The sequence below is a fragment of the Lissotriton vulgaris genome, chromosome 2_1 (assembly GCF_964263255.1).
Source record: "Lissotriton vulgaris chromosome 2_1, aLisVul1.2, whole genome shotgun sequence".
NCBI classification, from domain to species: domain Eukaryota; kingdom Metazoa; phylum Chordata; class Amphibia; order Caudata; family Salamandridae; genus Lissotriton; species Lissotriton vulgaris.
This window is the reverse complement of record NC_141687.1, coordinates 779,341,249-779,367,460: the sequence shown is the minus strand read 5'-3', so window position 1 is coordinate 779,367,460 and position 26,212 is coordinate 779,341,249. Positions and strand designations below refer to the sequence as shown.

Genomic DNA, 26,212 nt, shown 5'->3' with positions numbered 1-26,212 from the left:
TACCGAGTAGCCAGGAAGCTATCTGCCCTTGCACAACCCTCAATACATTTACAGTTTTCCCATCATTGATAAGCAGTATATAAATACACTGATCAATTCATTGTTGAGTTCCGGAAATATTGTAACCCCAGATTGCATTGAAGATGAATTGGCTTTGTCCTGGGAAAGGTATCCTTCATACATACCTGGTGTAAAAATTTGAGACTCCCACAAAGTAATATTGTAAGTAGTAAAATGATAACTATAACCTGACTCATCAACCGGTTAACTTTAAGAATATTTTACTAAAAAATTCATCGACGTGTTTCATGTATAGGATGGCTCTCTTGACCAGTCTTCAATCATAAAGAGGCATCCTCTCATGCAAAGTTACATCTTCTGATGTGTTCTATTTTTCAAGAGGAGATGGAAGAGTGGAGAACATAAGGCGAAGACAGTATTTAAAAATTTGAAGGCACGTTTGAATGCACAGAAAGAATTTGTGCATCTACTAAAAAGTGCTGGTCATATTAGGAGGACCTCAAGGGCATAAATCACCTCTTTGGTGGGGGCTATATAAGAATCTAGGGTCTTCCCTTCCAGCATCCCCAGATTCATTAGTGAAATAGATGGATGGTTACAGGATGTTGTGTGAACGACAGTTTTTGCAAATGCATTTTTTTTACTTTCCCATAAATTGCCCAGTTTTAATATGTTAAAGTCCACAGAGACTTCGACTTTGGCACCTTTGGTTCTCTCATTAAAAAAAGAGATCATCTAATCAGCACGTGACAATGTGGTGAATGGGGCTAGTAGCAGATGGAAGTATGTTAAGAGTGTTCACAGGGAATGGGCTTCACTACTGTGATACCAGAAGAAGTTAAGTGTGACTTCAGTGGGTAGAAAAAAACAATTCTTTTCCTCTGTGAATAAGGACACATTTAGGCAAACAACACGTATGAACATTTTGTGGTTTTAAAATGCACTGTGCAGGACCCGGCACTTCAGCAAATTCTGAAGATTTAAATGTTACTTTGTTGAAGAACATAAACAATTGTTTCTGCAAGAGTGCTCATATAAATATTTTTTTTGCGACATTAAGGGATTGTAATCATAAGTAGACACATTTGAGATTAATAATGCAAAGAAAGCAAACACATACAGCAATTTAGCCAATGGTTAAAGGGAAATGGGTGCACAAAGCTCTTGCAGAAAGTTAGATTACGCAGCCACCACACCCATACCATGTCCCAAAGCTAGCAATCAAAAATGATTGATCAATTACCAATAACTGAATGAAGATCAATACTATGCATCAGAAGTTAGTCTTTCTTTATCAGATGGCTGAGCATGGATCTCAGCCTTATGATATGCAGTATCATACTGCTCTTTCTTAGTTGTCTTGAAGAAACCGCACTACAAGGAAGCAAGGTATTGAGTCAATATTATTGGTTTGTCAGAGTAAAAAAAAAAACAATAAAACAAGATATGTATTCAGACAATCAGCAGATCTGCACCCAAATTATACCTTCTTTATTACGGCCCTCTAAACTGACAGTGTTCAGAACCTTTAAGTTACAGAACGCTTATTATCTCTACAAACATTGCAACTTGCATACATCATTAAAGACAAAGAGGACTCATGACATTCCTGCACTCAGTTATCCAAACTATTCAATAGCAAGTCAATGCCAAAATTGTCTGTGACAAACAACTGGCTCATAGAAGAAATGCTTGAATTAATCTAAGCAACTGGCAATCACTCGGGCCACTTTCAGTCACGCTTTCGTCACCCACTCTGCGATTCCACACAAAAACCAGCCATATGCAAATCAGTCTTGATCCTGCTCCAATAGCAATAGTCCAGTACAAAGTGACAGGCCAGGTCCCATATAGACAGGAACAAAAGCAACCCCAGACCAGTTTTGGTTTATCTAGGTCTCGTCAAGGAAGTTTAGCATGAATCCTCTGGTACAGTGAGCACGGAACCCACATCAGCCACATTGTCACACTGTGGGTGCCTATGGTAACAAACTGCAAAATGATAGGGGAGGGTGGGATCACAGTGTTCTGTGTGCTGTTAAGGACATCCTAACTGCAGATCACTAAATAAATTAAAGGTTAACAAGGTTTTAAGTCTTTTAAAAACAAAAGAACAAATCTTTGAACACTAAGGACATAAGAGTTTAAAAGGCTATGCCAACTGCATAGTAATAAAAGACGCGAAATACAAGGTATTAAAAGCATGTGACTTTAGAGCATTGGAAGTTTTCTTGCAGTAGAATAAAAAGACTCAGTTTAAAAACAACTTACCTTCCACAGTAAAAATACCACGAGTGCAAGCAGCAGAATTCCAGCAAGTATAGCAACGAAAATAACCCACCATGGCACTCCTGTATATAAAGCTACTGTCTTCTCTGGGAACACAGTAACACGAATCTGAAGAGAGACAATGATGAAACTAATTAAAAGGCCATTTTGTCAGGGAAGAAATACAGCAGAAAAGAAAGTCCTTGTTCCCCTTACCTATGTGTCCAATAGATCTATCCACAAACCACAGTAATATATACACAGATGTATATAAATATATATACACACACACACACCCCCCCCCCCGTACACACCCATATATATACACACACACTGAAAAAATCAAAGATTAAAGGGATGCTATAGTTGGGTGAAAATGTCAGTTAAAACATACAGTTTAAACTAACAAAAACCACTGAAATTCACCAGTTATAGTTATCTCAAGGAACTATAACTTGCACCTTCGCCATTTACGGTCCAGTCATCAATGATGTCTTTTCAGATGTTGCACTGATGTGGATTTACAGATACTTTAGGGCACTATTTATAGTTACTTGAGATAACTATAATGGATACATTTCAGCGGTTTTGTTAGTTTCACACAGTATGTTTTAACTGACATTTTCACGTAACTATAATGTTCCTTTAACTTTTGTTTTTTTCCCAGTGAATTTCTAAGTTTTTTTAATGTAAAGTAAGATATTATTAAAATTCCCAATTATAAGAAATGCGTTACTTACCTGTAACTGCAGTTATCCAGTATTGGTATCTTTCATAGATTCACATGCCTGAATCATTCCCCGTCATCGGGATGGGAGTCCCCGGTACATAAATAAAGTAATGTCCCATTAGACATACAGAGTAATAGGGCAAAGGCCTCGCATTAGTAACATATCCAGGTCCTTTTGTAATAAGGACCAAACTCTAGAGAGCAACCAATCAGCTGCCACCACCCTCTGGAACCTTCCTGGAAGGAGCTCTATTCCCTCAGATTTTCGTAAGCACAGTGCTATATAGAGGAACAACTGAGAGTAGTAGGTGAGCACTTCCAAGGGAGGCGGGTGGGTTGCATGTGAATCTATGAAAGTTACCAATACTGGATAACTGCAGTAACAGGTAAGTAACGCATTTCTTATCCAGTATTAGGGTATCTTTCATAGATTCACATGCCTGAATCAGAGTAGAAAGCAATGATAAGCACATTTCCTTTTGTATAAAGAATATGAAGCATTAGTTAACAAATACATATATACATATGCATATATCACAACATTAAAATGCAAAAGCAATAAGTTGAAAGTTTGGCAAAAGGTATAAAAGTGATAGGGAAGGAAGGCTCACCTCTATCAAAATAGATGACGCACCACCGCCTGTCCCACTGCAGCATCCTTCGTCTTCCATGTTGTCGCTCTGCAAATCTTCGTGATTGGCACACCTGCAAACAGTGCCGTAGAAGTAGAGACTGTCCTAGAGGAATGGGCACGTATCCGTGATTGTAAAGGCTGACCAGCCTGCTGGTGACAGAAGACAATGGCACCAGAGATCCATCTGGAAATGCTTTGCTTTGTGAGTGGGAAACCGTTTCTGGGTAAGCTGTAAGCCACAAAAAGTTGGTTGGATTTGCGGAACGTTTTTGTCCGGTCAAGGTAAAATTTAAGGAAGTGCTTTAAATCCAGAGAATGGAGAACTCCCTCCGCTGCCGTTTGAGGATTTGGAAAGAAAGTCTTTAAGACAATAGGCTCATTTAAGTGGAAGTCCGATGGTACTTTTGGAATACATTTTGGGTTAGTGCAAGGAATTACCCTGTCCCTTTTAAATTGTAGAAAAGGATCTTGAATCGTGAAAGTGTGAAGGTCACTAACTCGCCTTGCAGATGCAAAGGCTAAATGGAGCGCAGTCTTCCACGATAGGAATTTGAGGTCAGCTCTGTGTATCGGCTCAAAAAGATGCTTCATCAGCTGAGCAAGTACTGTCTTTAGTTGCCATGTTGGAGGTGGAGACTTTACAGGAGGGAAAGTCCGAAACAGACCTTTGAGAAACTGTTTTATTAATCTGTTCGACCAAAGAGAAGGTCCAGTATAAGATCTCCTGAAACAGGATTTTGCTGCCAGGTGGACTTTGATGGAAGCGTGGGCGAGGCCCCAAGTAGCCAAATGAAGGAGGTATGGTAATATCTCTTCTTGAGAGGATGTGAAAGGATGCACTTTAGCGGACCTGCACAAGATACAGAATCTTTTCCATTTAAAGGAATAAGTCCTGTTTGTGCTATCGGCTCGGGCTCGGGATAGGACAGCTCTGCATTCCGGAGGAATGTTCAAATCTTGAAACTCAAGGAACTCAGGAGCCAGGCCGATAATTTGAGAGAAGCTGGGTCCGGGTGCTGGACTTGTCCTTGGTTCATTGTGAGGAGAGATGGAAACAGTGGCAATGGAATTGGTGTTTGCAGAGAGAGGAGATGAAGCTCTGTGAACCAATAATGGCGAGGCCATGATGGGGTTATTAGAATCAGCGTGCAAGGTTCTACCTTCATCTTCCTGAGGATTCTGGGGATCAGTGGAATCGGTGGAAAGGCGTAGGCGAATATGCTGAACCATGCTATTGAAAATGCATTCCCCAGAGATCCCTGTTGGGGATGCCAGCTTGTGAAGTGTTGGCATTTGGCATTCAGTCGTGCGAAAAGATCCAACGGCGTTTCGCCCCACAGAGAGACAATGCTGTCGAGAGTGTGTTGGTTTAACTCCTACTCATGGCAGGTGGTCTGCATTCTGCTCAGTGAGTCTGCCAACGCATCGTCTTTTCCCGGAACGTACTCTGCTTGTAGAGAAACTTTGTACCAAAGAAACCAGTTTCAGATTTTTTGTGATTCTTGAGAGAGTGAGATTGAACGAGTCCCTCCCTGCTTGTTCAGGTAGTGCATTGTTGTAGTATTGTCCGTCCTGACAAGCACTTGCAAACCTTTTATTCTGGGAAGGAATGCCAGGAGGGCCAGGTAGACAGCTCTGAGTTCTAGGGGGTTTATGAGTAGTTTTCGCTCAAGAGGTAACCACTTGCTGCTGATTTGAAGCTCCTGGATGAAGGCTCCCTAATCGTCCAGAGATGCATCTGTGGTTATAACCTGAGGAGATGCTTAAGTCAGGAAGGATAGGCCTCGAGACAGATTGTGTGGCTGAATCCACCAGTTGATAACGGCAACCATCTGAGGAGTCACCTGCATGATGTTGTCGAAGGATCCGCTGACTTGAATCCATTGCGCAGAGAGAGCCTCTTGAAGAGGGCGCATGCGGAGACAACAGTATGGAACCAGCAGGATGCAGAAAGACATCATTCTGGGGAGAGATTTGAAGAGGCGCACTGAAAGAGGCTTTCTTATGCACACGTGTTCTCCCAATCGTAGGAGTTTTTGTTGCCACTCCTGCGATGGATAAGCTTTTTTCAGGACCGTATCTAGGACAGCTCCCAATAATGTTATCCGCTGAGAAGGCTGTAAAACTGACTTGTCCGGGTTGAGGGTAAGACCTAATCTTCTGAAAAGCCGCAGACAGGCTTTGGAAGATCCTCTTGCGCTGTCGAAAAAGGGTACATTGGCGAGCCAGTCGTCAAGATATGGAAAGATTTGGTGATGCTGTTGCCCGAGAAATGTAGCCACTGGCGCAAGGCATTTTGTGAAAATGCGTGGGGCTGACTTGAGCTCGAAAGGCATGACTCGGAATTGGTAATGCCTGCCCGGTACAGGAAACCTTAGAAACTTTCTGTGCTTTTTGTGGATTGGAATATGAAAGTAGGCATCCTGGAGGTCCAAGCATGCCATGTAGTCATTCGCATTGAGAAGCTGTAGGACTTCCTGGATAGTGACCATGCGAAATTATTGTTTTTTCAGATATTTATTTAGACTTCTCAAATCTAGGATTGGTCTTCATTTTGTTTCCTTCTTTCGTACCAAGAAGAACCAGGAGTAAAAACCTTGTCCTTTTTGAGGGATAGGTACTTGTTTTTTAGCACCCTTCTGGAGCATCGCTGATATTTCCATAAGTAAGATGTGCAGATGCTTGTGATTCATATGTTGAGGGGGCGTTGGTGGTTGGGTTTGGACAAATTCTAGGGAATGTCCGAACTGCACCAGTTGAATAACCCAACAATCTGGTGGTATTTGACTCTAATTGTGAAGATAGTGGGAAATTCTTCCACCGACTGTGGAAGGTTTTAAAAGAAACAGATTGGCGGTAGAGAGAAGTCATTGTCGTCGGGCAGAATCCTTCTGCTGTACGCTTTCCCGCGAAAAGAAGACTTGTTCTATGAAGTCTGCGCTTGCCGTCTTTGCTGAAACTGCGGCTTGTACTGGTTAGAGGAGTAATACGAGGACCTATATTGTTGGTAGCTCCCTCTATTAGAGTATTGTCATCTACCCCTTGAGCCACAAAAAGTGGTGTTTTTTTATTGAAGAGTACCCAGGGCTCTGGCCGTATCTGTGTCTTTTTTTTATCAATGTGGGTACCAAAAAGGAGTTGTCCGTCATAATGCTTATCCAGGATCTGGGTTTGTATTTCAGGTCGGAATGTTGTTGCCTTAAGCCACCCTTGGCGCTGCAGAACTGCCGCACCAGCCAGTTGGTGGAACCCAGTTGAAGCGATGTCCATAGCGCAATCTATGATTTCAGAAGCCGGCCTTTTGCCTTCCAGAAGCACCTTTATTGCTTTGTCTTTAGATTCCTGCAGCAAGGACTCCAAATATGGTGCAATATCTGACCACATTTGTCTGTTGTAGCGTCCCAATAGTGCCAGAGAGTTAGACACTCGTACTGTTAGTGCTGACATAGAGGAAAACCGTTTCCCGATATTGTCCAGGTGCTTGCCCTCCTTATCCGGGGGAGCTGAAAGATTGACAGAAGGGTTTTTCGATCTACGTTGAGCTGCCTGAGTGATCACAGAATCAGGCTTTGGATAACCAAAGAGTCAGGCTGGAGCGTCGTCTGGGGCCCTGTATTTCTTGTCCAACCTTGCAGAACTGGAATGACTGTAGAGGGATTTTGCATGATCTTGATGCCTTGACCCCAAATATAGTCAATGATGGGCATCAATCTAACAGACTTTTTATAAGATTCCTTGAAATCGTAAAGGAAACAGTCCTGTTGGTGAGAGGGCATAGATAGTTTGAATCTTTGGGCCGCTCTCTCCAGGTGATTATAACAAGCATTTGCAATGCAATAGGTTTCGCATTTACGCGGGTTTGAACGATTGACATTGCAAATGACAATGCCTTTTATTTTTGTTTTTGCTTTTTAAACATAAATAAAAGGCAGTGTCATTTACAATGTCAATAGCTTAAACTTGGCTAAATGCAAGACCTATTGCATTGCAAATGCTTGTTTTTAGGGGGGGGGGGGGGAAGAGTCTTCCAGAACAAATCTCTTTTCACATTTTATCTCCTGTAAACTTTCCCTTTGCATTTAATGAAAAGCAAATGTGAGATGGGAACAGAGAAGGGGCAGGGGTGGGGGAGTGCCACCTTCTTAGAGGGGCAGCCACTGACTGCCAGGGGTGCACACATGCACACTCGAGTGATACAGTGACATTGGGTACAGCAGTGAATATTCAACAGCTGGGGCGTGAGATTGTGCAGAAAGTCTGGAGGAGTGACGGGGCGGGCCTCTGCACACTTCATAAGTTGGAATGGGGGACTTTTGAGGGTCTCGAAGAGGTACTGGCGGGGATCGCTTTGGTGACACAGGGTCGTTACAAAGCCTCTCTTCCAGAAAATATTAATTGCCTGCATAACTTGTACACGCCATTTAACCTCCTCTCGAGGACACCGCATAGTTCAGTCCAGCTGTGGAAGTATTCACTAGATTGAGCCTTTAATGTGTCTGTCAGTGAAAACGAAAAACAAAACAGCCTTTAAACCCAATCTTGGCGCCGCCCTCAGAAAGCATGAAAAAATCAAGCCCTTTTCTCAGTGGAGTCTGGCTACGTTTTAAGCCTAGCTGTGACGTCATTCACTAGATGCCTTCATTAAACTGTGTCTCTAGTGGCAAGAATGAAAAACAGTTTCCTAACCCAATCCAGAGCCAGCAAAGATCAATCAAAATGTTTTTTCACTTAGTCTTTATTCTTTGATGACGTCTACTCAGTGTTAACACATGCCTGCCCTTACGTCATTCGCTAGATACATCATTTGGTGGGACAGTCTAGTGAAACAACATGGTTCTATTAACCCACTCATTGTTTAGAAAACGTCGGGCCTGTCACTTTAATTGATGAGATCTGTTAGGGAAATAGATCATATTGTGAAATCATTCATTACTGGACCTCGTCATCAGTTCTAAAATACTAGTACCAGTGAGGTCAGGGTGTGCCTCTATGACGTATGCCAGACCTTGACATCATTGTGTCGTAACTGACTTAAGAGCCATTTACTCAATCCTGCATCACCAGTAATCAATAATTGGCGTCTTACAGCTGCAGAACGGGCACCGTGCTGCCCGCCGGCACAGGTAAGGATGGGAGCGTAGCACCGTACTGGGAAGCGAACCGCTTCCAAGCGTTTCTTGCTCGAGGAAGTGAAGGGGCAGGCAAAGCCCCTGGGTGAGTGTGCGAGTGAGGAACTGGAGTAGCGTCCTTTAAGAAATGAACCACTTCAAAGTGCTTGGTTCAAAAAGAAGTGCGGGCCACTTCCAAGCGATTCATTCTCGAAGAAGTGCGTGAACAGGTAAAGCCCCTGGGCGAGTGAGTGAGTGAGTGAGTAACTTAAAGGCAGCCGCTTGTTTATATTTGCATCGCACTTTCACTTTACAATACCTGCCGCCCCACCCCTCAAGTGCTGTGTGGTGTGGCGGCTATTGTAAAGTGAAAGCGTGATGCAAATATAAACACTGTTACCATGTGAAAATACAGCAAGGCACTGAACTGCCAGAGTGCATGGTGCGTTATAGCAACAGCTGCAAACACTGCCTAAACAAGACTTTTGGATAAATAAAAAAAACATGATCAGCCACGGCCGGTATGGTCGGGTCCGGTCTCGGGTTACCGTGTCCCCCAACAGCACTAACAAAAATAAATAAACAATATGTCCAGTGAAATATTATCGCAGCTCCGCAAAAAGCTACGCACTCTCCTGCGGCACCTAAACATTCGCAAATTTCGCAAGTTTTGCTTTCATAATAAAACTGGAGGCTATTTGAATACAGTGCAGTAACACAAAAGGAACCCTCCAGCTGTAATGAGTGCCTGTGAGTCTCCCATTTCTCACAGATATTCACTAGCGTTGGGCTGAATGAGAGCCCGTGAAGGATTATGCCCCATCAAACCCTTGAAGGATTTGGGGCCCCACCTTGGCCGCAGTGACTGCATTATGCCTCTAATCTTATAATTGAGAACGTGTCAACAAAAGCTCTAGGTTTTTAAATGATGGCTTGAGGCAGTAGCAGCTATTCTCTGCCAAGTAGGTTAGAAATACAACACACTCCAGAATATTATGTTGTTGTGCAATACAGTCATCAAAATAGTCCTGGTTGCGCCAAAGCATCAAGAAGATTGCAAGAGCACAACAACGGTTACGAAATTGAGTGTCACAACGGTGCCGATTTGAGCAAGATGTATTTGCATACCTTGTACATTAGGACTCTGGAAGCAGGCAGATTTGCATAGTTCAATAAAATAATTAACTCCAGTAAATCTGTTCTTATCAATGCATATCACACAACCATTGGTTAAACAGCTAAAAAAAAAACTTCATGCAGCACGTAAAAAGAAACCTGTTCTACATTTTTCAAACAAAGTTGGTGTAAAAATAAAAAGCTTGTCACGTCAAACCATGGCACCCTATAAATTAAAAATTGTGCGTTTAAAACGCAATTTATCGCTTGGGTAACATCTGAAGTCCTACCTTCTGGTTATGTGCATCGCGGACAGCTGAATGAGCCTCCCCCTTTTTACAATACAGAACAAGGAAAAATGAAAGAGCTCCATGCGCGCGTTGTAGGCACACCGTGAGTGTGCACATCGGCGTGGCCCGCGGCTCATGGCCAGTGGCGGCGCCTGCAGACTTCACCATACTTTTGTATAGTGCTGCGCGGCTCGTGAGAACCAGGGAGGGGGCCGCCAAAGCAACAAAAAAACAGGATAAGTAGAACTTGGTGAAGCAGGCGCTGCTGGAGTTCAGCAGTTGGGAGTGGGCTGAGTCGGAGTCCAAGATGACCAACGGGTCTTCCTGGGAGTGCATGCCGGCCCAGCCGGGGGCCCACAAGGCCCAGAGGAGCCACAGCACACACATCTTGGGCATCATTCTACCGGTACCAGCGCTGCAGGGCTGGTAGGAGAGAAAACATAGAGAAGGCGGAGTGTGGGCTGAAACGCCGGAGGGAGGGAAAGAGAAAGCACGCCATATGCGCATTGAGGGAGACGAGTACGCGTGCAGTGGCTGGCGGCATCTGGTACATGTGTGTGTGTTTGTTGTTGAGGGAGATGAGTACGCGTGCACTGCCTTGGGCGGCTGGTGAGTGCGTGTTCGTTTGTTGGCGCAGTTACTGCATGCAGATGGCTTGAGTGGACGGAAGGGGGACAGGAGATGTGCACACCACGTGTCTGTACGTGCGTGTTCACAAGCTCCAATCGCCCCTGCGCGTGCCCATCTCCTGTCCCCCTTCTGAGGCAAGTCAGCAACAATAGATCTCGCTGGCGACAGTGCTTCACGCTGTGTCACCAGGTGCGAGACCTAAAAACCTCCTATATCCTCAGGAGATGAGTCCGCCTGAGGAGGCAAAGGTGATGCAGGAAGAAGGATAACTTAGTTGTCCCATTCATCATGATGGGACTGCGTATCCTGAAGCTCCCCCTCTTCCTGTCCTTTATCTTCATCGTCCATAGATGGAAGGAGTGACACCGGAACCTCAATAGGAATAGGTGGTGGAAGTGGTGGAGGCGGTACGTGCACTCTCTGTGGTGGTGATAACACCAGAACAGGAGATGGCGCAGAGGTAGGAAACCTTTTTCTGTAGTCCGAGATCATAACCTGCAGATCAGAGACCAAGGCTGAAGGAAGACAAACCATCTGTTGTTGTTGCTGATGTGTGCTCCACCATGTCCTGATCGTCATAATCAGAATCCTCCTGATACTTAACATTAAGTTAGGAGGGACTTTTTGCAGCCCTAAACATGCTATCTCCATCTGAATCTTCCTCTTCATCCAAAAGGTGGGAGGGTGGCAAAGGTTAAACCCTACTGGGCGATGTAAGAAGGAGACAGCCTCCGCATAATTTTATGATGGAAATATGAAATTTTGAGTCCTGATGTAGGTGTCGTCGACGAGGCCGCCGTCGGTATAGACGTCATTGACGAGGAATAATCGATGATTGTAACAGATGCTGCCTCAATGACGGATGGTTGTCGACGGTACACTCTTCGTCGACGATGATGCACTCGTCGTCGACGCTGTCGTCGACGCTGCCATCGCTGACTTCTTGATCTTGATCGTCGACGACAAAGGGGTACGTGCCATCGACGAAGACGTCGTTGACGAAAGAAACGCAGACGAGACTGATAATGTTGAACTCGTCGTTGTCGACGAAGTCACTCCAACGGCAATCTGTGGAGATTTCGTCGTTGTCAGTGCCATCGTCGACGAGGTGGTAGTCGACGGGGCTGTAGAATGCTTTTTGAAGGTGTTCTTTACCCTCGGTGGTGGAATTAGAGGGTCTGGAGCTGGCTTCTTTGACCCTCGAAGGGAAAAATACTCTTTTTCAGGCAAATCCTTAAGCTTTGGAACCTCTGAGGACTGTTTTTGCGTCTTCTTTTGAGGTTGCTGCATGGGCATGGAAGGTCCTGGAGAAACTTCTCTGGGCCTTTTCTTAAGAGATTTTGAAGAAGATGTTGATGATGTTTCACTCCCCTCAGAGGACAAGGGGTCTTCTTTGTCCTTAAGTCTTTACAACCAATTCAAAGCCTTCCTTCACGATCTTTTAACGTTTTTGTAGAAAAAGTCTGACATACCTTGCAGTCTTTTGGAGATTGGTCTGGATAAAGACAGTATAGGCAGTCTTTGTGCTGTCATCGACGGGCAATCTCTTCTTTTGCAAGTCTCACAGGCCTTTTTTTAGGAGTATCCAACATGAAGACAGTGTAGACTTCACTCAGATAGAGAAAAATCCAAAGAAAATACCTCAAATCCAAAGCTATTGCAAGAACCTGAGCAGAGCTCAGTGGAGACTCCATTAGCACAAAGTGGGGTAGAAAATCTAAGGGACTAGAGCTCCTTCCAGGAAGGTTCCAGAGGGTGGTGGCAGCTGATTGGTTGCTCTCTAGAGTTTGGTCCTTATTAGAAAAGGACCTGGATATGTTAGTAATGTGAGGCCTTTGGCCTATTACTCTGTATGTCTAATGGGACATTACTTTATTTATGTACCGGGGACTCCCATTCCGACGACGGGGAATGATTCAGGCATGTGAATCTATGAAAGATACCCTAATACTGGATAACGTCACTTTAATCTTTATGTTTTTTTCAGCAAATTTCAATGTTTTTTACGTAAAGTAAGACACCCATCACCTTGTGCAGCGTGGGGTTGGGCATTTAACCCTGAGGCTGTGCATGGTGTGGGGATGTGTGTAGTTCTTGGCCTGCAGCTATGTTGCATCAAACCCACCATGGGCACCCACCCCACAACCGCACACTACCTTTGGCCATGCACAATGTGGGGTTGGGTGTAAGGCCTGGCCCTGCGCCCAGCTTCCTGCCAGCACCCAAGCCACGCACAAACTTCAGGTGACCAACAGGAACATTGAAAGCAAAAGCATGATGGATGAGAGAGCTCAACATCTGACAGCCATTACTAAGCAGAGGGGAATGAAGGACGGGACACCAGTCAAGAATGCATCAATAGAAGAGAATACACAAAAAGTAGGTGAAATATGGCAAGTGGGAATAGAATAATAAAGACTCAACCTAGGAAGAGGATTTGGATGCAATAAATTATGACAATTGAAATCCAGTTTAGGTGAAATGTTAAAAAGTACACTACATACGAAATGCTAAGAATTTATGACAAACTAAACTGTAATTTAAAGGTACAATATTTTTCTTTAATTTGCATACAAATCCATCAATGGTGGCTTTTAGTTATAATTTTTACTTTTTCTAAGGCATCCAGAACCAGGCAGAGTCTTACAGGTATGATGGAAAATGGACACTGGTTGAAGAGTGTATCACCCGCACTAATGTAGGTTGAAGATATTACCACATACATGAATGTAGGAACAGACTCAGGGAGACTCCTATATAAATTGTATTAGGTTCAGTTTAATATATGTATTTTATCTCTCATTGGTCAGTCACAGGACAGTTGTTGATGAATTTTTATTTGGAAAAATCTAAACTATTTGACTGAAAGAAATGTTCTGGTATGGACTGTGTTACTTTGTTTATATAAAGCACTCAGCTAGCCAAGTGGCTAGGCTGGCACTATAAAAATATTATTAAACAAACAATATAGTTACATTTACTCAGTCCCAATCAATCCTGTGAAAGAAGTTTGATGGTACCCGCCATACTATTAGAGGGAACCCGTGCATAACAAGACAGGAGTTGCCAAAAGGGAAAGAAGTCCATTGTTTGTGAACTTCATTTAGTTATGCTTCAAAGGAGAGACCAAAGAATACTATGGTGCGAAAGAATAGAGAACTATAAAGAAGCTTTATTTCTACTATTATCATAAATGTGGTGAAAACATTGGGATATATATTTAAATCACTTACTTGAGTGCCCGCATTGGGAATCTTAATGTTTGTAGCAGATGAATCAACATTGATGGTAGCATTTACAAGAATGTCCAGGTAACTTAACTCCGCATATTCCTGTTTTAAATGTATTTTCACAATATGTTAAAGTAGACTGCATTGAGAAACAGGTGACGACAGTCAAGGGCAATTACTGCAATGGATTAACATACCTCGAGGAAGGTGCTATTCCACAACCTTGCACGTGCTACTAGAACAGCGTTGATGTCGAGCCCTTGCAGGGGACACCTTATGTTTACACATTTTGCAAGGCCATTGCATTCCTGTGGCAAAAAAGAAAACACTGAGCTTAAAACGTGTTGGAAAATTGATATTTGATTAATACTAGCACCATAATTATCTGCCTTAATGTTTTTTTTAAACCTGCTTTGTAATTAGTGCAGCGCTGGAGGTTTTGGTTCAGTGGCTGAAACTAGAGTCATGGCACAATAGGTTAACAAATGTCCAAGTACAAACTAGGTGTCTCAGATTACACACACTGCAATACTATCCAGCAGATTCCCAAACACCACACTCAACCAATACTAATTGAACTTCTTCATTTGCTTTTCCTCTTACATTGTTAGGAATCAACCAATTTTCAAAAAGCTTACACCAAATTTTACTCATACTAATCAGCATTATGAAGGAAAGGGTCCAGAATATCTTTAGTAAGACAGCATTGCAAAAATAGTTTCTGTTTGCATGCCTTTTATCTCTTTACGGTCCTTCATGAAAGCACAGAGATCAACAGAACACTCGGCATTGTGGTAGGGGATAAAATTTATTTTTCGCTAATAGATGAAGCATAAATTATATGGTAATGTGATATAAAGCATAATATTAGATTCAATAATGGAATTAACAATAATACAAAAATAAGGGATGGGTGTATGTTGAAATACTTATCATGTTGTGTGCAGAGTTTAAGTGCCTATGAAGTTGAAATTACCCAAACAATTGTATTTGTAATTGTAATTGTAATTGTAACGGTATTTATTGAGCGCGATTGCTGCCCGTAGGCGTCCAAGCGCTGAGTTGGGAAAATGTAAACAGAAGTAACACACCTCAGTAGAGGTTTACATAAGAACAATGCCAGTGGTCTAGAGCTATCCTACTTCAGACAAATAAGTGTCATCTTCAGAACTGACATGCACCTGGGGCAGAATGGCTGCCAAAGAAAATCTTAATAAACTAGAGACTTATGTTGTGAATTGTAGGGTCTTCCTATTAAGGGTCTGGCTTGGTGGAGTTTTTCCAAAGCAAAGTACTGTTTAAACCTTTCTATAGTATCCTCCGTTTTTAACAAAATCTTTAACCTCTTGCCCCTAGAGACTCATGCAACAACCGCTTTGATGGTGCATGCTCAAATATCGAAACCAGTCTAGCCTTCACTTTGGCCATTAATGAATCACACAGGCATTTTGTTGTAACTGACATGGTCCATCATCACATTCTTGTTTACATAGACACACGGTCTTCAATTAAAATCTAAATTTGGAAGGGCAATAGGTTTCTCATTCTATGAAAAGGAAACAAATATAGGCACCAGTCAATAAAATCTGAATTCTTTAAATGTAGAGCATAGGCTGCTTACGCTAAGACAAATAACATGGAAAGCACACAAAAAAATTACCAGCTTCAAATATTTCCTTTTCTCTGACAAGAGGAATGATTTGTCTGCAGTGTGTGATTTCTTTTCTCCAAGTTCTCGTTTACTTCTGGAGCCAGGGGATGCCTGCAATATAAGATTTCAGTCCATGTTGAAGTAAGAAAAATGCACATAGCTAGCCCAACATAGCACCTCCAAAATGAACTAATGATTTCTGAAAACATTATGGCTTAGAATCCAAGTTACAGGAGACAGGACAAAAAAATCTAAAGCTAAACCATGAAGTGCATTGGATAAAATCACTACCTTCCATGATGTCGAAAAACTGAACATTACAATAAAATAATGAATTGCATTTATTTGTTTGGTTAATAAAAATCTTTACAAAATAAAATAAAAGGTTAACAGACCGATCACTTGTCTCTACACCACGAAGCATGATCAAGAAACTAAAAAGTGGGGAGGTGAAGCAGTCGTTTAGCTAAAAACTTTGTACAATAACAATGCGCATGGCCAAAGCCAATAGGTCTGGTATAATGTGCTAATGCATGCAACGTTAGGAAATTAGAGCAAGACATATGGAAGGGAGCCACCAGGAGCAAAAATAGTATGCTATAATTGTAAAGTAATCCCTTATGCAGTTCAGTGCAAGCACTCAACTGGAGGCGGACGGACACACCTACATAGCAAGAAGCCTTTAGTGAGAGATGAACACTGCTATGCTGACTCAAGACATGATTGACAAAAATCCTGATTTAGAGTGTGGTGGATGGTTTACTACGTGACAAAGGTGGGGGTCATCCCGTCCTCCTTGTTACAAGTGCCTCATATTCTGTGGCACATGTAATAAGGCATATGGAATAGCCGACATGTTTGTGTCAGAGTAACCCTTCAGCTAAATTCTAGATCAGACCCAAAGTCTCAAGTTGAAGAAAGTCAATGGATGAAAGCGGTAGATGCAAGCCCACTCTGTGTAGATTATTAGAAATAGGTCAGTTTGACAGCTCTACTGTCACAGCCCAGACCAAACTAAGAAACATTACCAACATACCGATCAATTGCTTCTATGCAACCACCATGGTAAACAGTAGCTACATTTTTTGTCACAGTGGGTCAGTCAGGCAGTAAATGCAGCTGATGAAACTCTCAAGTGTTTTGGACTTGTCTATTTTCTCTTATTAGTAAAACATACACTACAATATGAACAGGTTTATAGCGAGCATAGTATACTTAACATAACTGCAATGCAAAAAGTATAAGAGTGGGATGAGCAAACAAATGAGAGCGTGTGCCACTTGACATTAAACATAGCAAGCTGACTTTGCAGTTAGTTACCTATAATATACAACACTGGACAATTATCATTCCAGGGCACAATCAAGGTGTCTGGTGGAAACGTTGAGGCATGGGAAAGACCAAGTCAATAATGTTCCAAACTGTCCACTTTCTCTCTGTTACAAGTTCCAATCATAAGCCAACCCTCTGCTACTTCCTATTACTGAATATTTCAATATGGGTTGAAGGATCTACAGTCAGTGTATCTATGTGACTACATGAACAGGTAGAGCCACAAAACGTTTTTGCCATTCTTGTAATGTGGAATATCATCAAAGACTTGAAAAACCGGCCAAAAGTGGGGAGGGTATTTGTTAGCTATTGGTGGGCAGGAGTGATTAGCTAGAGCAAGGAAAACCCTACTCTGAAGGCCTGTCCAGAAGAAACCTACAAGTACCCCAATTCCGCAATTCCCAGCCTATGATTAAAAATGGTTGGTTTCCAACTGACAACCAGCTAACATTGGGAACTCAATGCCAAAACTCTCATGCACAAAAAGTTTCAACTTTTATAATACTGGGAACCACACATGCATGGATCTTTTGTGTGTTCAACTATGTGCCAATGAGGCTCACTTTCTGCACCCAGACCCATGTTGTGATTTGCTGCGATTCCCTTCTCTATTGTCTCTTAGGGTCATATGTATGATAGTTTTTTGTGATCACAAACTGCCCGTTTGCGACTGCAAAATAGGTCTGCCCTATTTACAAACCCAACTTTGTGAGTTCCTAAACATATTACTGACTCGCAAAAAAGGGTTTGCAAAGCACTATTAGAAAGGGGCGTGCCAATGGCATCCCTTCCTAATAGCGACTCGCACTTCAATGTGAGATTGTTTTGCGGCCGCAAAACACTCACAGTTTACCACCCATTTCAAATGGGTAGTAAGCCATTCGCAAACGAGAAGAGGTCCCAAGGACACCCCTTGCCCTTTGTGACTGGCATTGAAAATATTTTTTAAGAATAGGCAGTGGTCCCAAAGATTACCGTCCGGCTCCTAAAAAATGAAAACAGTAACGTTCATATTTCTTTTTAAATGCATCCCGTGTTCCTTGGACCGCATTTAAAAAAAAATAACTGCTTTATTTAAAAAGCAGTCACAGACACTGTGGTCTGCTGACACCAGCAGGCCACCATCCCTGGGAGTTCTAGCAATTCCGAATGTGGCTGCAAATTGCCCCTGCCTCATGAATATTAATGAGGCAGGCAATTTGCGGCCTCAATAGGAATCGCAAACAGTGTCTGAGACACTGTTGTATATTACAATTTGCGAGTCAGAAAACAATGCATTTTGCGACTTGCAAATTGGAAGGGTTGTACATCTGGCACTTAGTCTTGCATCACCATGAGCACATTAAATAGTGGCATGTATGCTGCACTGGGATGAGTGTCGCCTCTGTAGATACTGATGTGCATTAATCACCAACATTGTGGTGCTACTGTATGTTGATTCTTATGCAAACGATGTTTCTTCATCAACATCTGAATTAGAGGATGTAATGCTAAACCTCCACTAGATGGAAGGAACCTACCTGGGCAAATGGTACATGTGCAGAACCTGGGCAGTTTCAACATATGCAAAAGCTATGTAACAGAGTAGTTGGCAGCTGGGAGACGAAGCTTCATATGATGAGAGGTAGTGTAGCTTTTTCTTTAGTCTGTCAATGCCACAATGAAGTTCATTTCAAGGCTTTATGAACCTGTGCCATTTTTTCTCCAAACATTTCTTGTCAACCCCAGCGTTTTGTACCCAGTGATCTTGACAAACCTCCGAGACCAATGCAGGTTCTCCTTTTACTATTTCTGTTGGCGTCAGAGCTGGGTTCCGATGTTTGGGTAACACCGAATGTGAGAGCGGTGACACAGGTACAGGCCTTTTTACCTGTAAATCTTGTTCAGTGCTCCATTACTGGGGTCCTTGCCCTTCATCATGTTCTATGAACTGGGCGAAGAATGACTGTAAGGTGTGTGGCGTTAGTCTTTGCAAGGTGAGGGGTTACGTAGGTGTATCTAGATTGGGTGATTAGAATCCCACTGCACATCTCGAAGTACATCACCAGATGGGAGATTTTTCAAACTAACCGTGACCAAGACAGAGGAGGCTGTCGAAACGCGTTGGTTGTTGCCTTGTTTTTTGACACCCCATGGATTGAGAAAATAAAAGAATTGAAACCAACTTAACCTGTGGATTAAGATTGGGTTATTTGCGACTCCAAGATATCCTCTTGTGGGAGGAATCGTTGCTTGGATATATTAGCGGTTGGGCTCAACCGCCGGAGTAACGCGGCCACACCTAGCAGCGCCTACCGGGAAAGAAAGGGAGCCATATGGAATGATATATATATTGTCTACTGGCTCTCCAATCATTCATAGTCTGTGAGCACTCAGTCCAGCTGGGCCCTTACCTGGAATCTCAACTCTAGTTAAGGAATGATAGGATTGTAGGACATACTGTAAAATGTAGGCAGCAGTGACCACCAGTGTGTCCTATAGTTAACATATATGAGTGATGAGTGTACGTACTTAGTCCACTTCAACTAGAAAAATGTCACGGGTACAATGAAAATTGAAATGTTACTATAGTAATACTTTTTCTGGGAGTGGGAAAAAGATCAAGATTGCTTGCTAAATGAAGATAGGTTTTGTGATACAGAGAACAGTGTTCCCCATTATTAAATTAGCTCATATATTTGGTCCTTGGATGATAGTCTAAAATGTTAATGAGCTTTAAAAAGTGCAACTACCACCTGTAGGTCTATAGGCACTAGGAGAAAGAAGTTAGGATCTGACTTTATGAAATGGCAAGGTGCGTTTTAATACTTTTCTTAAAGGCATGAGTCTGCCTCGTAACTGAAATTGAAGACTGTTCCACAGGCAGAAAGTTAACACTGCGAAATATTTGTCTCCATGTTTGGACTTCATAAAGCACAGAACTTTGAGAACTGGCATTGGAAAAGCGCATGGATCCAACATTGGGAGCTTAGTAAACGAGAGGTGAGTTCACCAATACCTTTGTAACCATACAAAAGGACTTACATTTAATTCTGTTGTGGATTAGAAGCCAATCCAGCTGGCGGAGTGCAGGTTTAAAAGGTGAAAAGTGGCAGGTTTGAGTGTCCATTCTTGCAGTCTTGTTTTGAATAACTTGCAGCCTCCTGAGTTGACACTTGGTGATCTCAAGATAGAGGAAGCTAGCATAATCAATGAAAACAAGTTGCTTACCGGTAACTTTGGTTCCCCAGTATTGGTAACTTTCATAGATTCCCATGCTTTGTATCATTCCCCCGTCATAGGAATGGGAGCCTCGGTAAATAGAAAATACCATAGCAGTAGGTACAAAAGAGAAACCTAGGCCTAGGCCTCATCTCATTTTGTAGCCTATCCGCCTCTTTTTGCAAAAGAGACCAAAAAAGTTGCAACAACCAATCAGAATAGCCTCACCCCATAGAACCCTCCAGAGAGAGCCTCAGACGCCTCAGATTTTCGTAGCCGTTGTGTAACAGTAACTACATCTGTAAAAGGCTGAGCTTTTCCCAGGGGAGGAGGGTGGGCGCATGGGAATTTATGAAAGTTACCAATACTGGGGAACCAAAGTTACAGGTAAGTAACTTGTTTTCTTGCCCCAGTAATGGAATTTTCATAGATTCCCATGCTTTGTATAAGAGTAGCTAGCAGTAAGCAATAACAGCACATTTTGTTATAAGAATATCATCACCTTGCCACATAGATACTCACATTGGAAAACCAAATATATATATACTTGTTACCTTAGCAAGGACTATCACAAGTGATACAAAATGTGCAACACAGGAAGGAGGGATTGTAGGGAAAGCTCACCTCTCATTGAAAATGAATCCACAGGACTGCCTGTCCAACAGCTGCGTCTTTCTTCATAGACAAATCCAGGCAGTAGTGCTTCGTGAAGGTATGAGTACTGCTCCAAGTCGCTGCCCTGCAGATGTCCTTGATAGGGACTCCTGAAAATAGAGCCACTGACGATGCCACTGATCTTGTGGAATGTGCATGGACTCTTCTTTCGAGTGGTTTGCCCGCTTCTTGATGGCAGAACTGAATAGCACTGGAGATCCAGCAAGAAATGCTGTGTTTGGACAGCGGAAATCCCTTTTGCAGGGCACTGTAGGAGACGAACAGTTGTGAGGATTTCCTAAAAGGTTTCGTTCGCTCCAAATAGAACTTTAGACACCTCTGAACGTCCAAAGAATGTAAGGACCTCTCTGCTGGAGTAGTAGGTCGCGGAAAAAAAGACTTAAAAATCAATGGCTCATTCAGATGGAATTCAGACGGAACCTTCGGGATGAACTTTGGATTCGTCCGTAGGTTTAGGACATCCTGTATGAATTGTAGGAAAGGCTCCACGATTGTCAGTGCCTGGAGCTCGCTAATCCTTCTGGCCGATGTCAATGCCAACAGAAGAGCTAGCTTCCAAGATAGGAATTTAAGGTCCATTTTGTTAATGGGTTCAAACAGTGCTCCCATTAGCTGAGCCAAGACCAAATTAAGTTGCCAGACAGGTGGTGGAGGACGGACTGGAGGAAAAACCCTGAACAGGCCTTTCAAGAACTGCTTGACAATCCTAGCGGACCAAAGCAAAGGACCTGAAGACGTACGTCTGAATCTTGAGATGGCTGCCAGATGAACTTTAACAGAAGAATTGGCCAACCCAGATTTAACCAGCGACAGGATATATGGCAAAATCTGATGCGGAGCTGAAGTGTAAGGGTGAAGATCTTGTTTCTGACACCAGAGGCAGAACCTTTTCCATTTTGCCCTATAAGTTCTGTTCGTACTTGGAGCTCGAGCTTTAGACAAGATGTCCCTACACTCCTTGGTGAGGTTCAGATTCTGGAATTCCCTGTACTCAGGAGCCACGCTGTCAAGTGAAGCGAGCTCGGGTCCGGGTGGAGCACTTGACCCTGAGACCTCGTCAACAGAGAAGGAACCGGTTGCAGGCGAATTGAATGGTCCTGAGAAAGCAGGAGGAGTTCCGTGTACCAGAACTGTCGGGGTCACGCCGGTGCAATCAAGATCATTCTGCACGGCCCCGCCTTGATTTTCCTGATCAACCTCGGGATTAGGGGTATCGGAGGAAAAGCGTAAAAGAATGCGCCGTACCAGGTAATCAAAAGCGCGTTCCCCAAGGACCCCGAATGGTGATGCCTGCTTGCATAGAATCAGCATTTCGTGTTCTCCGGAGTTGCAAACAGGTCTATGGCCCGGGTTCCCCAGACCGAGAACACATCCTCCAGAATGGTTTGGTCTAACTCCCATTCGTGACTGGTCGATTTCTGACGACTGAGCGCATCCGCTGTTATATTGAGCGAACCTGCGAGGTGTTCTGCTGTCAGGGCAATATTGTGAAGAGTTTCCCAATCCCAAATCAGTTGAGCTTCTTTGGAGAGAATCTGGGATCTTGTCCCGCCCTGCTTGTTGATGTAGTGCATGGCCGTTGTGTTGTCCGTACGGACTAGCACTGAACGATTCTGAATTTGTGGCAGAAAAGCCTGCAAGGCTAATCAAATGGCTTTGAGTTCTAACAGGTTGATGTGGCACTTGCGTTGAAATGGATCCCAATGACCGCTCACGTGCAGCTCCTGGAGCACCACTCCCCAGCCTTCTAACAAGGCGTCCGTGGTGAGAACCATGGGAGACGGAGGAAGTGTGAATGTTAATCCCTTTGCAATGTTGTCTTTCACCAACCACCAGCCGCATGATCTCTTGATTGCTGGTGTTACTGTAATCCTGTCGTCGAAAGAGCCCTTCGCCCGATACCATTGCTTGTCGAGCTGCTCTTGCAGTGGACGCATTCGCAGCCTGCAATGTGGAATCAATGGTATGCAAGATGAGATCGATCCGAGTAGGGACTTGTAGAGCCGTACTGACAGGGATTTCCTCTTTAGCAAGAGGCGAGCCGATAGCATCAATTTCTTTTGATGTTCCTCTGTTGGGTACGCCTTGCAGCGTTTCGTGTCCAGAATGGATCACAGAAATCTTGCTGACCTGGATGGTTGAAGAACCGATTTGTCCTTGTTGAGCTGAAGGCCCAGGTGGTTGAACAGTTGGATGCAGGTCGTAATGGCCTTGCAAGTTCCCTGGAAAGATGGAGCCTTGACCAGCCAGTCGTCCAGGTAGGGAAAAACTTCCAGAGATTGTTTCCTGAGGAATGCTGCGCCGGAGCCAACACCTTTGTAAATATCCTTGGTGCAGACCGGAGACCAAAAGGAAGTACTTTGAACTGAAAATGGCTCTTGCCTACTGTGAAGCACAAGTATTTTCTGTGAGCTGGAGGGATCGGCACATGGAAATAAGCATCCTCTAAATCCAGAGTTGCCATGTATTCTCCTGGATTTAGCAGACGAAGAATATCCTGGAGAGTGACCATCCTGAAGGATAGCTTGAAGAGATAGGTGTTGAGCTCCCATAGATCTAATATGGGGCACCATTTTTCTGTTGTTTTGCGAACCAGGAAGAACCTGGAATAAAACCCTTTCTCCTTTGTGAGAGAGGTACAGGTTCTATTGCCCCCTTGATGAAAAGTTGGTGGGCTTCGAGAAGTAGCAGTTCCAGATGTTTCGACTCGTTGGCGCCTGGAGCTCTGTTTGGAGGAAGATGTTGAAATTCCAACGGGTGAATGATATTCAGGACCCACTGGTCTGATGTGATAAACCTTCCAACTGCTTAGACAATGAGAAATCCTGCCCCCCACTGATGTCATCGGAGGGGTAGGAACAGTAGAAAGAGCTGTGAGGCTGCTATTGTCGTTTGGAGTTACCCCGTCCTTGACAACCTTGATGCCCTCTCTCTGATTGGCGAGAGAAAGACGCCGACTGGCCTTGGCTTTGATTGGAGTATTGGGGTTTGTAAGATTGGGAGGATTGCGAGTATGAAGAGTACCGCTGTTGGTTACCACCTCTGTATGAGGAAAAACCTCTCCCTTTCGCACCTTTGAATGGAACTTTGCAGTAGTTCAAAGACCCCAAGGACTTGTCCGTGTTCTTTTTGATGCCTTGATGGGCTTCATCCACATGCTTTCCGAAAAGCATTTCTCCATCGTATGGCAAATCTAAGATCTTGTTCTGGACCTCCTGCCGAAACCAGGTTGCCCACAGCCAGCCCTGGCGCCTTAACACAGCTGAACCCGCCAGGCCATGAAAAGCAGTAGTTGCTATGTCCATAGCACAATCTATACCCTCCGAAGAGGAATGCTCTCCTTCCATCAGAACCTTCCTGGCATTATCTTTCACTGCCTCTGGAAGCTGATCCACAAACGGGGATAAATCGCACCACATCTGGCGATCATACTTGCCCAAGATGGCAAGAGCATTAGAAGCTCGAACTAGGAGGCTGGCCATAGTAGAGTACCTTTTGCCCACATTGTCCAGACGTCTCCCTTCTTTGTCTGGCGGTGTTGTAAGTGGTGTCGATGGATTTTTAGACTTGCTTTGTGCTGCTTGGGAAATGACGGAATCCGGTTTTGCTTGTCCAATTAGGCAAGCTGGACTGCCCTCTGGCGCTTTATACTTCTTCTCCAGCCGGGGAATAACAGGGATTAATGTTGCAGGATTTTGCATGACTTTAATACCTTCTGACCATACATGTTCTAATATTGGGATTGATCGAATGAACTTTCTGTAAGGTTCCTTAAAGTCATAAAGGAAGCAGTCTGTCTGAACAGTAGTAATAGTCAGGCCAAATCTCTTAGACGCCCTCTCCATAAGGTTATGGAAACCTCCAATGTCAGCAGGAGGGGAGGTAGCAGTATCCGGCACTGGTGCATCCGGATCCTGAAGGTCATCATCATCATAACCTATATCTGGATCATGAGGAGGATCTTCCTGAAGATTTTCATCAGAGGAGACATCGTCATTCTGAAACGGTCACAACCTCTTGGTAACTCTCTCTGGGTTCCGGTTCCGCAACTCGTGAAACCATAGGTGTCACTGCCATCGCAGGAGTAGTAGGAATAGATGGAGAAGGAGGACGCTCCTGTTGCACTGCAGTTTGCGATGGAAACCTCTTCCTATAATCCTGCAACATTAACTGCAAATCCGAAATTAAAGAAGATGGCATTTCCACCATATCCTGATGTAAGTTCTGTGGAGGCCTGTCTTGTTGGACATTTTGGCGCCCTTGATAGTAATATTCCTCAGAATCTGTTTCCTGACACTTTACTTGTAAGTCCGATGGGCTGTAGGCATCCCCATAAGGACCATCATCATCCTCGTCGTCAGACTCCTCATCGAATAGCAGAGTGGGAGGCAAAGGTGTAACCCGCCTAGGAGAGGTTATCTCAGGGTTTATTTGTTGTCTTCGTATGGAAATGCTGACTTTTTGGATCGTCGCCGATTTCTTCGACGGAAACGTCGGCATAATCGTCGTCGATAGAACCGTCGACGGGACAGTTGACAGAGAAATGGATCTCGTCTACGGAGTTTTTGTCGTCGACGGTGGATTGATAGTCGACGGTGTAGTCCACGAGCTCGTCGTCATCACCAATATAGCCGCCGTCGTCGACGTCGTCCTCGACACTACCTTTGTGGTCATAAACATCGACGTCGAGAATGTAGACACCATCGTCGACGAGCAGGAAACAGGCACTTTAAACGTTGACGAAGCTTTCAAGGCTGCAGTCGTCGACGAAGCCACCGTCAACTTTGAAGTTGTCGTCGACGTACCTGCTGATTTCGCCGGCGACAGACGCTGTTTCTTGTCAGGCTTTCCTTCCTGAGGAACAGTAGAAGATTTTTTGCCTTCTTTCTCCTTTTGAGATGGTGGAGATGTAACAAAAACATATTTTTTCACTTTCTTGGCTGTGTCTGTCTCCGCAGCCTGTCCCAGTGTCTCCTTTTCACCTCGGTGAAGAGATTTCATGGGACTAGCCCTTTCGGGCCTATCAGAGGTCTTTTGTAAGGCTTTGACAGGGGGCTCAGTAGAAGTAGAAGGGGATGACCTACTCCTCTTTCTGGATCTTCTGGAGGACGCAGCTGATGAAGAGTCCTCATCGTCAGATGAAATAACTTCCTTACATATTTCATCTTCTGCAGCCAAGTTAGCAGGCGGCCCTCCCTGTCTCTCAAGGTCTTTGTAGAGAAAGTCCTACAGATCTTACAATGTGTGGCCTTGTGGTACGGCTACAAGCAGTAGATACAGTCATCATGTTTGCCCTCCACAAGCAGTCTCTTTTTAGAACAAGTAG

The 26,212-nt window shown here is 43.8% G+C and overlaps 1 protein-coding gene across 1 annotated transcript in view; it reads right to left on the bottom strand.

The window, feature by feature from the left end:
• Positions 1 to 26,212, bottom strand: part of LOC147731152 (integrin alpha-6-like) — a 132,974-nt gene that overhangs the window by 6,168 nt on the left and 100,594 nt on the right. The window contains 4 exon segments of the mRNA XM_086956135.1: positions 2,293 to 2,418; positions 14,031 to 14,129; positions 14,225 to 14,335; positions 15,688 to 15,789. Of these exon segments, the coding sequence (XP_086812261.1) occupies positions 2,293 to 2,418; positions 14,031 to 14,129; positions 14,225 to 14,335; positions 15,688 to 15,789 (438 nt within the window).